Source organism: Nothoprocta perdicaria, unplaced genomic scaffold (genome assembly GCF_003342845.1).
Source record: "Nothoprocta perdicaria isolate Ctin4 unplaced genomic scaffold, notPer1 scaffold_314, whole genome shotgun sequence".
Lineage (NCBI taxonomy): Eukaryota > Metazoa > Chordata > Aves > Tinamiformes > Tinamidae > Nothoprocta > Nothoprocta perdicaria.
The window spans coordinates 9,125-22,631 of NW_020455549.1; the positions used below are offsets into that span (position 1 = coordinate 9,125).

Sequence of the window (13,507 nt, forward strand, 5' to 3'; positions counted from 1 at the left end):
CCTGCGTGAACCAGCCCTGCACGTGTGCACACCCACATGCATGCACTCAGACATACATGTGCCTGCCCCTGCACGTGTCTCCTCACACACCTGCCCGCCCCAGCAGCTGGAGCTGCCTCTGCACACACATGTGCACACGGATACACATAGACACACACATGCAGACATGCAAGCACCTAGATACACACATACAGACACATGTGTAGACATATGTGCACATGGATATACATACAGACACACACATATGCAGACATGCAAGCACCTAGATACACATATGCACAGACACACATGTACACATGGATACACATACAGACACACACATATGCAGACATGCAAGCACCTAGATACACACATGCAGACACATGTGTAGACACGTGTGCACATGGATACACATAGACACACACATGTGCAGACATGCAAGCACCTAGATACACACACGCACAGACACATGTAGACACATGTGCACATGGATGCAGACACATGCACACATGTGCAGACACATGCACATACACATGTGCAGACACATGCATACACACAGGCACACATACATACATGGATACCCACATGCAAACACACATGTACACAGACACACACGCCAGGCCCCGCTGCAGCTCCCCACTCACCCCGCATCGTGTCCCCGCAGCGGGCACAGGGCAGGGCGCAGGCCCTGCCGGGTGCCCCCCGGGCTGGGGGCTGCTCCCCGCGCTGCCCCCGCGGCCCCTCGGCCACGGCGACGGCTCCGGGCGCTGGCTCTGAGAGCGGAGGGTGCCGGGCAGCGCCCRGCAGGACCCCGCGCGGCGCAGAGCGGGGTGGAGCACGGTGCCATATCCGGCCCGCGCGCCGGCCTCGCACCTCGAGGTGAGAAAACGCCCTGGGGCTGGAGCCGCCGCGGCGCCCGCCCTGCGCGCCCATCCGGGCGGGAGCACCGGCCCCCGGGTCCCGCTGCACCCCGGGGCCAGGAGGGACGGGCACCGGTACCCACCCCCGGGTCCCGCTGCACCCCGGGGCCAGGCAGGACGGGCACCGGTACCCACCCCCGGGTGCCGCTGCACCCCGGGGCCAGGCGGGACGGGCACCGGTACCCACCCCCGGGTCCCGCTGCACCCAGGGCCAGGCAGGACGGGCACCGGTACCCACCCCCGGGTCCCGCTGCACCCCGGGGCCAGGAGGGACAGGCACCGGTACCCACCCCCGGGTGCCGCTGCACCCCGGGGCCAGGCGGGACGGGCACCAGTACCCACCCCCGGGTCCCGCTGCACCCCGGGCCAGGGAAACAGGCACCGATACCCACCCCCAGGTCCCGCTGCACCCCAGGGCCGGGGGGGCCGGGCAGCAGCACCAGCGCCCAGGCCCTGCTAAAGCCCGGGGGCAGTAGGGGGTGGCAGGGGTACCAGGGCAGCTTTCCTCCGGCCCAGACCCCCTTGGTGCCCATTAGCTCCCTGCCCAGCGCCAGGGCGGCCCCCAGCCCAGCCCAGCTCTGCCCTGGAGCCGGTCCCTGCACGAGGAGCTCCGGGTGCCCGGGGTGCTCCGGGGCCGCTGCCTCCACGGAGGAGGCTGGCAAGAGGCGGCAGCTCCATAAGAGGGGGCAGAAGCAGCTGAAGGCGGGCACGAGGCCGGGGTGGGTTTCTTTACTAAAATGGTGTGCGAGTACAGCCGCCAAGGACAGGGCTAGAGGAGAGCGCACCGCAAGAGCGCCGCAGAGCCCGCGAGGAGGCGGCCGYGCGGCGCGACGGCAGCCCGGCCTCGCGCTGTGCAAAGTTAAAAGCAACGCTGCAGGCTCCGCTCCRCTTCACTTCAGCACCGGGGAGGCAAAGAAGTGGCCTTGGCGGCTGAGCTGGGTGGCGGAGCTGCTTTTGCTCCCAAATCTAGTTCAAGAGAAGCAGAAGTTACCAGGGAGAAAGCGCAGGGCAGCTTTTTGCGGCCCGGTCTGCTCTCCTGGGCCTGCGCCCACCCGGCCCCCCACGCCTCCCCCGGCCCCACTTACTTGGGGGTGGTTCTGCCGAAGGTGGAGCGGACCCTCTGGGACAGGGAGCTGGACGAGGGCGTCTTGGAGAGCTGGTGCTCGGGGGTGGTGAGGGGGCCCAGGATGCTCACTGTGGGGACAGGCGTGAGCGAGGGGGCACCGAGCCCTGCCCCACGGCTGGGGCGGGCTGGCACCTCCTGCCCCGCTGCGCTTCCTCCGAGCGCCGCCAGGAAGGGCGGATTTCCCCTTCGGAGGCAGCGCTAATTGAAGGCCATTTATTGCAGCAAGAGGCAGCTGGTACCTTTGAAGTCGGGCGTCTGGGGAGCGGAGAAGGCGGCCGTGTTCTCGATGACGTTCTCCTGCTCCGCCACCATGAACTGGCTCCAGTACTCCAGGGGCAGCAGCAGCAGCCGCTCCACCACCTGCGGCGACGGCAGGGCTCGGGCAGCGAGGGACGGGCGCAGCCCCGGGGCCCTGGGCCGAGTTATTAACAGGGATGTTGTGCCCAGGTCCCGCCATCCTACCTTGGGCTGCCGCTTCGTGTCCTGCAGGATCGTCAGCGGGTCGGGGTCGGGCACYGCGTGGGCGACGATTGTGGGGCCAAAGACTTTGGCCAAGTTGGCAATGTCCATTTTGGTCTCGGGGCTCTGAGCCACTCTGGATGAGAGGGGCAGGAGGTCGTTCTTTCTTTTTACACRAACACCCCCCCAGCCTGCCCAGTTSAGGGCAGGCAGGTCCAGAACACAAACCAGTAACTGTCACCTCCCYGAGGAGGCACTGGTGACCACCTGCACTCACCTCTGCAGATGGATCATGAGGAAAGCCAGAGTGTCCCTGTTGGCCTGCGGGAGCTCCCCGATCGCTTGGTACATAGCGGCAATGCTGTTGTCATCATCAGAGATTTCTGAAAGAAAAGGAAAAAAAAACAGAGTAGATGAAGGTAGTGGCAGGGGCACAACTGGCACAGTGCCCTGCACTGGCCGCAGGACCAAGGAACACRGCAGCCCAGCACAGGCCCTTCCAACAGCTCCATAGCCCTAGAACTTGCCTCCTTCCTCTTCGCAACAGCCGCCCTGGCCCCAGTCACTGATTTATTACCTAACGGTTAACGCTTTGAGGCTCCTGCTGCCCCCACGCGCTGCTCCCCGTAGTCTTTGGGGGTCGCACAGGACTGTGCCAGCCTCTGGCCTGCTGCGCGGGTGTTGTGCGAGGGGGCTGCCGAGCCGTGGGAACACGGCAGCTCCCAGCACAGAAGGGGAGCTGAGGGCAGCACCAGGAGCGCCTCGCGGGGCAGCTGTCGCGGGTTTGTGGAGGGAGCAACTCAACACCTAGAGCTACGTGGTCCCTTGAAGCAGCGCGGCAGGAGCGAGGCCTTTCTAGCACGCACCTCATCACGAGGGCGGCCGTGAGCAAGAGGGCAACGGAGCAGCGAGCGCCCTGGGCTGTCAGAGGAGCCCGTGACCACCGAGCCCAGCGGTAGAGATGCCCTTTGGCCTCGCTCCTCCTCACCTGCAGCTTCCATAAAGGTCTTGTTTAAGCGGAAGGTGAGCAAGGGTTCCTTCAGGTTGCGCAGGAAGTCCTTCAGAAGGCCGCAGATGGCGTGGATGTCGTCCACTTTGCTGAGCAAAGGCACGCTCTTGGCCCTCAGGAACTTCTCCTTCAGCTCCTTCACGGTCTTGTCGCAGCCAGACACGCGGTAGAGGCCCGTCTGCGACACAAGCAGCGCTGCTTGGAGCAGAGCATTGACAGCAGCAGGAGGCCTCTGCTCCGCAACGCTCGGCGCGGGCAGCGCTGCCCAGCCAGCGCCGAGCACGCTGCGCRCTCCGTAAATAAGGAGTCCGGGGGTTAATTTGTTTCCCTGACACCACCACCCTTCCATTAGCACCGCGTCACTCCTCATCCTGCTTTTACCTCACGCAGCCCTCGCTGTTCAATCTCATTAACGCAGTGCACTATGATGGAAGGGATCATTGGATGAGTAGTAGGGACAAAGTCCATCAAGGTCCCCTAGGAGGCAGAAGGGAGGAGAAAATAAAATTGATATTTAGCCTTCAAGACACAGAAAACGCTCTCCCAGGAATTCACCCTGGCATCTCGGCTCAGGAATCCCTGCTTCTTCTTCACAAGCCAGGAAGGGAGAAGCACTTAACAGCCATTAGCCCGGTGCAGCAGTGCCTGCCCAGAGCCGCTGCTCACCCCGCTCAACACCCTCCTGCACAAGGCGCCCACTTCCCCCAAGCAAATCCTTGCTTTTCAAGGATACTTTTACAAGGTCATTTGTGGATTTACTACGTGGCTCCGAGCAACGGGAGCTCTCCCGCAGGAAGCTGGGAGCTCAGGCGTGCTCTAGCCAGACGCCAGGCAGGCGTTTCGCTGCCACAACTGCCCTGTTCCGAGCTCGCCGGGGCCTCACCTCCCCGATCCGGACGGGAGTGCCTGCCAAGATGGGGATGCAGGGAAGGGGACAGCGGTCCCGACACTCCGGGTGAGTCACCACGCGGCAGTCTCTGCATTTTAGAGACAGTTTTCCAAACTTGATCCGCTTTCCGCAGGGAACACACGATTCTGGTTTGATAACCTAGCAATACAGAGACCAGGAAGAGATTAATGCAGCACAGCCGCTCCGGAGGAAGCGGAGAGCTGGGCAGGATAACACACTCCCTGATCCAGGCAGGTTACAGTCAATATGGACTCGGACATTATCAGGCGCCAACCCCTGGTTCAGGAGCCCCGTTTGGGGGAATCTTGCTCATTAAGTCTGTTTCCAGCCATCACAGCCTCACTTCCCGGGAGCTGGGTTGGGAACTGCATGCTCCAGCGGGCTGGGGCATCCCTCAGGGGCAGCCAGACCTCCCCAGCGGCAGGACCGGGTCTCACAGGGTAGACACACGCACGTGCCAGGACCCAAACTGCAACTGTGGCCTCCCACAAGCTCACAGGAGGGCCRGGATATTGCCCACGCTCCGGGTCTGTATCCGACAGAGCCTTTGATTAATCAACAAGCAAGGCTGATGGGAGGCGATTGTGTCCCCGCTCTCCAGCTCCTCCTGCCCGCAGACCTACCGTTTTTGAGACGAACTCGTGCAGCCTCACGCCGCCCGTGCCCTGCGGAGTGCTGGAGCCATCGCTCTCCGACTTGGCCTGCAGCTGCCTGCTGCCCAAGCTGGAGTTGCTGCTCCAAGGCTGGAGGGTATCTGGAAGAGATGGACACCTTCGGAACAGAATCACTCCCCTGGGGAACCTTTGCTTCCAAGAAAAGACCCTATAATTTAAAAGCAGCTGCCTAAGGAGCAGCAAAAGTTCCTGTAATATTGCAGATTATCTCACGGCCCTCTCACCAGCTGCTCTAGAGCTGGGACAAGCGGCAAACGGGGCACCTACCCTTCCTCTGGTTCCTGAGGTTGTAAGGCACCGTCTGGATAGTGGAGACGGCTTCAATGGGGCCACCATCACTGGGGACGGTGAGAGTCGTCTTTGCCACTATGGACTCATTTCCCTGCAACCAGGAGCCCGCAGTTAGTGCCAGCGACACGTACGATGGCGGGACAAGGATTTTCCTACTTGTTGGTCCTGGAAAGGGGCAAGCAAGAGGACCAAGGGTTTGAGCCCACCRTACCTGCTCCACCGTGGAGCCAATTGATCGTGTTTTCTTCAGGGGTCCGGGGGGGCCTTCAATGAACTGCCGGGAGGAGCGCTGAAAAGATGCRGCATTTTTGTCAACGGGACAGGCGCGTTATCAGTTTAGCACTAAACTCTGCTGCTGCGAGGACCGAACGTTGYTGTAACTCCTGCCCTTCCTCACCCACCCCTATCGTGATCCGTTACACCACTCTCAGTGGGCAAGTGCCATTGAGTGTGAACAGAAAGAGAGTATGATAATTCCCCCCCAAATCTGGTAGCGGCTAATTGTCTTGAAGCACTTGCTTGCCAGCTGCGAGCCAAACCAGAACAAGACACTTAGACCTCCACCGCAGTCGCTTTCAGCAGATGAGCGAGATCAGAATGAACTCTGAACCTAAACCCCCGCAGCTGCTCCATTTGAAGCTGCCTTGCCCTTAGCAGCTCAGGAGCCGACACAGGGGCTGTTAGATGACAGATGGTGACGCTGCGGCACCCAAGGCGAACAATGGAAGCCGTCTGAAGGCAAGGACTGAACATACCCGCTTTTCTCTCTTCTTCAGCCTCACCGATTTCACCACAGAGGAGTCCCAGTCCTGTGGGAAAGGCACAGCACTGTTTAGCTCAAGGTAAATATCACACAGCCTCTGACCAAGGCTTTCATTGTGTTTTAGCCAGCAGCACTCCAAAGAAATGCAGATCAGCAACATCAGCTTAATCCCAGAGTGCTCTAAACACCACTTCCCCGGAGATTACCCACACCCTTCAGGTTTTCTAGTTGAGAAAAAACTTCAGARCGTGGTGGCGTTACATTACCAGTGACTCATCAGTCTTGTCAAAGCTGATGTCTGACAAAATTGAGCCAGATTCATCAATTGTAGACAGCCTAAAAGGAGGGAGAAAAAGATAGCAAATAAAAATCAAAGTTAAAAGAAACACGTATCAGTGAGGCTTTCAGGAAGCTGTGGTTCCAGAACAATCTTACYGACTCATAAGAGCCCTATTTCAAAGTGGAATAGGGAGTGAAGCGCTGCTCATAGGAGCGCAGCGTCAGCAGGATCGCAGCTGTCCAAGAGCTGGAGGGCTGTTACTCGCGACAAGACGCTCCCCTGCCTACCTCTTGTTCCCYGAGCTCCCTGCGGAGACCTGGGGCCTGTTCAGGAAGGCGAGCGCAGACTTCTGCTCCTCGCTGAGCTGGATGCTGCCGGTCACATCACACATGAGCAGATCTCGGATCAGCTGCATTTGGCGCTCCTGTGGAGGCAGGTGGGATCAGAAGCTGCCACGGTGCAGACTCCCATTCAAYTTAACTTACTGTTTGAACTCATCTCGAGTGCGCGAGACACTGAGCTGATAGCCCTTCCCAGGGGAGCGTTAATGGCCCAAAGCGACAGCAGCCTGCGCTCAGGAACCAGCAGCTCCGCCGCAAACAGCGGCCGCTGGCCCTTTTTCCAGGTCAAAGGAAAAGGCCACTACAGAGAGCCAAGCCGGATTAAAAAAAAGTTCTTATGAGCAGCAGCCCTTTTCTCCAGGGCAGTGCAAATTAACCACTAGCTCTCGGCAGCCTAATGAGCCAGCTGGTAATAAAGAATCCCTCACCAGCTTCTCGCAGTCCACTTCAGCCTTTTGCCTCCGCTTGATCTCCACGTCCACTTGGTTGCGGGCGTGTTTCAGCTTCACCTCCAACGCGTTGCGCTCCGTTTCCGTCTTCATTAGGAGATCCTTGTACTTGGCAAGCTCATGCTCCGTTTTCTGGGATTTTTTCCGAAACTCTTCAAAGTTCCTCGCTAACTGAGCGAATTCTGGGGAGAAAACAGCTCGGTCTTTAGCAAACAGAGCAGACTCCGCAGCCCTGCTCGCCGAGAGCTGATATCTAGTGACGTATCCCATCCTGGATAGGGAAAGTGGGCGAGCTGGCCTGTCAAACACTAGTGAACTAGTGCTCGCTTGTAGCTGTCCACCTGGGTGGACACCTAGAGCGCAGACGTTCAACCAAGAGCACAGACCGAGCCCTTCATCAACCAGGAGGGCTGGGACACACGAGACCCTGCAGGAAATCAGGGAGCAGAGCACGGCCCTGCCCAAAAGTTCAGCCCAAAGCCCTATATTTGGGGACAACAGGAGGAAAAAAGCAAGCCCCCACACAGATGCAGCTGCCCCCAGCTTCAGCCAGGGCTCTGCAGCAGCAGCCACCGCTGCTCGGGTATTTATAGGCTCACAGCAGATACTCGTTGTGTATTTACAGGCTCACTTACGATACTCGTTCCGTTCACTCAGGACGTCGACCTGGCACACGAGCTGGTCAAACAGATTCCGCAGATTCAGCACCGAGGTCTCCATCTTCGCCTGCCAAGGAAGGAGATCTAAACAACCAGCCCAACCCTTGCTCACCCCCTTCGAGCAGAGCTTCGCATCCCAAGGATGAGCCAGCTTTAGAACTAACAAACAAAAAACCAAGTTTTGGCAGATACACAAACACAGGAGCTATGTTTTAATCAAGATATAGCCAAACTCACGCGTATAGAAGAGAACAGCAATATAAAGACACAGCCTAGCTCACAGTTTCATTGCTTCAAATAACCTGCAGTAAATTACAGGGGCTCAGCCCCCCGAGACGATTTCCTTTCTGGAAGGCTGCAGAACACAACTCACACCCGGGCTACGAGCAACTTGGCACTATGTAGGCCACTAAAACCCRCAAGGTTTTGGAGCATCCTAAGATAAAAATAGGTGCAACATTCTGGGGAGTTCTAATACAGTTTTAAATTTAGCTGCACGCCAAGTTGCGGCTCCCAGAGCAAACAGCGTTTGAAATTCAGGGCAGTCAGCATGTTTTCCTCCAGCATGGGAGGCAATGGAGGGAGAAGGCCTCGGGAAGGATTTTTCCCGAGCAAGAGGCGGCCGGGGCGCACGGGGGGCTGGATAACAGGGGCTTTGGAGGCACAGGGCAAGGCATAAGGAGCAGGAGGGCACCGGGGGAGCCCCGAGGGGTCCCGAGGCCCTCACGTACCGCTCACCTTGCGGGGGCTCCGGGATGGGGCTGCGCCCCGGGCCCTGCTGCCCACCCGCCCGCATGAACCGCCCGGGCGGCTCCCCGAGGCCGCGGCTCCGAGMSSGGCGGYTCCGAGCGCGGCGGCTCCCCGAGCCCGGCGGCTCCGAGCGCGGCGGCTCCCCGAGCCCGGCGGCTCCGAGGCCTCCCCCTCAGCCGCTCACCTGAGGCGCCGACCCGGCGCGCGCTCCCGCCAGACGCAACCGCCCGGCGCAACCGCCCCGCACTCGGGTTTGAATCCCCGCGGCCGGCCAATCACAGGCCGCTGCCCCACCCTCTCGGCCGTCTATTGGCTCTGCGCGCAGCCGGCCCGAAGGCGGGCCGCCGCCATGTCTGCTGAGGGCACGGTCTCCTCCGCTCCCTSCCCTCGCGCGAGGGCGGACAGCGCCCCAACGGCCGCGTGGTGAAGACGCTCCGGCGCCATCTTTACTTCGGSCCCCCGGCCTGCGTTGCTTGGCAACGGAGCAGGTGGGGGATGCTGAAAGGCCCCAGATTACCCCAAAATCGTGTCCCCTCCTCTCCCCGTCTTTGTTGGCTTCTTTGGGGCTTGTCCCCAAGCCCCGGCCCAGGCCCAGAAGTCAATAACYCCCATACAATATGTGGGAGGTGATGGGCCCCTTCCAGCCCTCCAAAGCTCCCCAAGCGCCTCTCAGATATTAAAAACCATCATTTTTCCCAAATTACCTTCRCTTCTAATCAAATGCACTGGCTGTGGGTCTTGAGTCCTCTCAGCCGGGCCATCAACAAGCACAAAACACCGCAACAATGACGCACAAATTTCGGCCCTCAAGGAGGAGAGAAATTTATGGATCTGACTTCCTGGAATAGGAGGAAAACCTCCATTTTCCGTCCATTCCCATTCACAAAACACAAAACCTTCCAGGAACCTATTCACACGCAGCTGAGGCCCCTTATTAAGTGCTCCCACTTCGGAAAAATGCCACTGCCAGCAATTTTTCCTTGAAATTTTTGTTTTGGACAGCTGCCCAGCTGCAAAAAAAAATAACATTTCAGGTGTTTTGCAGCTCTTCCCCTCGTGGACATTTGCTCTTTCCCAGCCCTGAACGAGGCCGTTTCGGGGAGCCGAATCGTGTCCACAAGGCAGGTTAATCTCCAAAATCGGAGGCGAAACGGCGGGTAATTGAGGAACGGAGATTAGCAATTAGAGAGCGGAACTAAACRCTCCAAATCGCGGAGCGGGAGCGGGCGCTCGCTGGCCGGAGCAGCTCCGCGTGGGTTGTGCCGCCTGCCCATAGCAAATTAATAGCAATTAATTCACCACCGATGGTAAAAAGCCTCCAAAGAGCATGCAGGGATGAGGCTTCCTGGTAGAAATGGCCAAAATTACGTGTATTTGGCCCATTTTTGGAGTGTTTTGTGTTGCCCCCCTTGTTGACACRGTGGTGGTCGCCTCTATTTTTGGGTGGCCACCCCCTGCCATGCAGTGACCCGGGGAGATATGTTTTCAACCCAAATTTTGTCCCTTAGGTCAAGGCTGAGAGCGGGAGAAGCCTCGGAATGTGTCCTTTGTGAAACCGCTAATAGAATTTATGCTAATTCCCCGATTCCGGCGATTCCTGGCGGAAGCAGTGGGGCCGCGCAGGCAGCAGGGATGCTCCTCGYTTTCCTCCCACTGCCTCCATCTTCCTCCTTGCATCTTCCTCCCCGCCATCCATCTTGATCCCGTCCGTCCCTTACACCGGAGACGCTCCGCGCCGGAGCCGGAGAGCGGGAGCTTCCACAGGGAATTGAGCCTGGGACAGCACAATGGGGAATCGCAACCCCCTCAGTGCAGCTTCATGCTCAGGGAGGGGGGAAAATCCTTTTCTTTTAACATCCTTTAATYCCAAACCCGAGTTCTCCAGCCGTAAGGCAGCCGTTTTGGGGACTGTTCCCTGCAAAACTTCAAGACAGAGGGGGAAACAGGAAAGCAGGAGAGATTTTTTGGGTGCTTTTTCTGCCCGTGGGCTCGGAGATGCGGAGATGCTGGAGCGAGAGGAAGCTCCGGCAGCCCYGGGAGGTGGGAAGCGGGAAGCGGGAAGCGGTGGGATCGCTGGCACCGGTGCCGGCAGGTGGCATCACGCTCTTGCCTTTGGGCGACAGCCGCTCCGGGCGCTCCGAGCATCCTGGATTATCCCTGCTCCTCCGGCTCCGGAGCAGAGAGCCGGCTCCGGGAGGCCCTTGGATTCTCCTRTGGAGCCCCCGAGCTCCTTCCCAAACAACAGGAGTCTTTCTGGTGCTTTCCACTGGCTTTTAATGCCTGATCAATGACCTTTTGTGGCGGGAGCACGGGGACAAAGGAGCTTTGTGGGCAGATATTTGGGATCTCAGTGAAGCCGGAGCCTCCGCTCTGGGAGGAGACTGCAAAACAGGAGCCCCAGGGATGTTTTCCGCCTTAAATTCAAGGGGGGATATCCATTTTTTTTCATCAACACAGTTGTCGTCTCCCAAATACTCGAGAAGCCGCCGGGGTTTTTGCGAAGTTCTTGCCCAAACCCCTGGGCTTCCTCAGATGAAAGGGAAGAATCGGCATTTCCCTCATTCCCCCCAAAACAAGCAGCCCCCAGGGTCTGGCCAGCTGGATCCGGGGATCCTTCCACCCCCGATAAATATTCGGCGGATTAAGCGGCTGGGAGCGCGGAGCACGCCCCCCCCGCTCCCTTTGCCATACAAAACGGAGAAAATTAATCTCCCGGCTCGCTCTGATATTGGGGCTGAATTACAGGCTGGGAGCGGAGATAAAGCGGGCGCGCGCGCGCGGGCAGCCGGCGCCGATAAGGGCCCGCGCGCCGCTCCGCGCCGCGGCCGCCCGCATCCCGCTAACCCCTCCGCTCGCTCCAGCCCGCGGGCGCTGCCCCTCGCACCCCGCTTCCCCATGGCTTCCCCGGGGCTGGTTTTCCGGAGCCGTTCGGACCGGGAGCGCCCGGGATGGGGATGGCGTGCGCCGCCGCTTGCTCTCCGCAGGGACGAGCGCCAGGAGGCTGCGGGTGATCGGGGTTATTTGTAGCGCTTCCCATGACATTTCCTTACGGATTTAGGAGCGATAGCGATCAAGCCACCCTCAAAGCGGGGAATCCGGAGCCRGCGCCGCTGCGGCACGTTAGCGGATGGGCGGATGTAGGTGCCCCCGCGCCGGCTGGGGAAGATTGATGGATATCGTGAATTAAGTGGATTTTTGCTTTACRAAGTCGCCAGGAGGCTGGGGGGGAAGGCTGATCCGGGCGCTGCTTCCCGCCCAGCGCAATCCCTGCYGGAGCAGCGCGGCGGAGCCGGGAAGGCCGCAGAGCAGCGGCGCGATCCTGGCGTCGCTTTGATGCCTTTGCCGGCTGCTCCCGCCGGCGCCGTGCGGAGCCGGCACCGTTAACCCTCCCGCTGCCGCGCGCTGCTGCGTGCGGGAAGCGCCGGGAACGGCGCGGGATGGGCCCCGGCCCCCGGGAGCGGCTTTGGAGCCGGGGGCATCGCCTGGAGACAGTAGCCGAGGGAACTTCGGCCGCGGGGCCACCCGTGAAACGATCTCGTCGGGTCTCTGCCCTGTGTTTTGTTTCTCTCAACYGTCGGATCCCCAGATCCACAGCCAACGGCCTTGGATCGCATCCATCCTGGACAAGCAGGATGCAGGATCCCACAAGCGAGGCCCTCTTGGCAGCGGCGTTGCATGGGATTCGCGGTGCGGGGCCATGCGGAAAGCAGAGCCGGGGGAAATATTCCAGGGGGCAAACGTCCCGGCGAGCCCAAGGCCCCTTTGTGCCGAGCCCCGCAGCCCCGGCGTCCCTGAGCGCGCTCCGGCTGGTTTAAATAGAACCGGATCAAAATAAAAGATAATTGTTGAGGAAGATGAATAGGGGGGAGGAAAGAACCCCGTGAGCACRGAGGAACTCTTGTCTAATTCCTCACCCACGCAGAGCGCAGCGATATTAGTGCCTCCAACTCCGGCGCGGAAAAGCTTTCCTGGCTTCATTAACCGCTCCTTTATTACAGCTTGTCCTTTTAACAAGCGGAGGCCTCCGGAGAGCACATCTGCGCCCRGAGATCCCGTCGGGATCCCGTTGGGATGCGGCTAACCCGGCCAGGGGATGCCCTGYGCTTGCCTGGCCCCCGAGGCCCTTGCTCTGGGCTGGGAAGGGTTAAAAGCCCCCCGAGATGCCACCACCTTGCGCTTTGTCCCCAAATGGGGACCAGGAAAGCCAGGGGAGCCTGTGGGAGCTTCCTTGTGCCGGGGTATTTGGGGCACAAGTATTCGGGTGCTGCCSAAGCAACTTGGAATCGGGAAGTGGGAGTTGATGGCACTGCTTTTCCTTGGAATCCCTGTCCGGTGGGATGGGGTGGCGCGGAGGTGAGGGGCTCTGGGTTTCCCCCCGTCCCCTCCTTGAGCCTCTCCCTCCCCGTCATTCCCAGCCTCATCCCCCAGCCTCGTGCTGGGAGCAGAGCGAGTCCCGCAGAGGCCGCGGTGGGGACAYGGCCGGGCTGGTGGCTGGTGCTGGGACAACCCCGGCCCTCCCTCATCGCTCCTTGGAGCAACGCGTGGCTCCGCGTGCCGGGTGCCGAATCGCGGTGCCCGAGGCAGCACCTCCGGCAAAGCCGCCGCTTCGCGGGGCTGCCAGCCCGGACACCCCTCGGGAGCAGCTTCAGGACAAGTGCGGAGGCGAGCGGGGGCTGAGGTTGGTGCCCGTGCTCCCGCCGGCCCCGGTGCCGGCTGCTGGCAGCGGCGGCACGGGAACGGGAGCGGGAACGGGAGCGGGAACGGGAGCGGGAACGGGAGCGGGCCCGAGCGGCACGCGCACCCCCGCCTCATCCCCGTGCACCAGCAGCACCAGCCGCCGGCGCGCGCGGCTCCTCCGCCTCCCTCCCCCTCCTCCTCCTCCTCCTCCTCCTCCTCC

At 60.4% G+C, this 13,507-nt stretch overlaps 1 protein-coding gene across 2 annotated transcripts; it reads right to left on the reverse strand.

Moving 5' to 3' along the window:
- Positions 1–1,697: 1,697 nt before the first annotated feature.
- RACGAP1 (Rac GTPase activating protein 1) lies at positions 1,698–8,821 on the reverse strand. Of its 2 annotated transcripts, none has more exons than XM_026042797.1 (17): positions 8,795–8,821; positions 7,837–7,927; positions 7,181–7,383; positions 6,699–6,835; positions 6,398–6,467; positions 6,124–6,177; positions 5,580–5,657; positions 5,345–5,459; positions 5,027–5,157; positions 4,377–4,541; positions 3,875–3,970; positions 3,473–3,671; positions 2,762–2,867; positions 2,488–2,620; positions 2,265–2,385; positions 1,985–2,093; positions 1,698–1,865 (listed from the first exon to the last, which is right to left on the reverse strand). In XM_026042797.1, exons 2-17 carry the CDS (start codon positions 7,919–7,921, stop codon positions 1,790–1,792), a joined length of 1,878 nt encoding a protein of 625 aa, XP_025898582.1. In that variant the 5' UTR covers positions 7,922–7,927; positions 8,795–8,821; the 3' UTR covers positions 1,698–1,789. The 2 variants fall into 2 exon arrangements, with proteins under 2 accessions (XP_025898582.1, XP_025898583.1); XM_026042798.1 differs by lacking the exon at positions 8,795–8,821 and adding an exon at positions 8,599–8,607.
- Between the last annotated feature and the right edge of the window lie 4,686 nt (positions 8,822–13,507).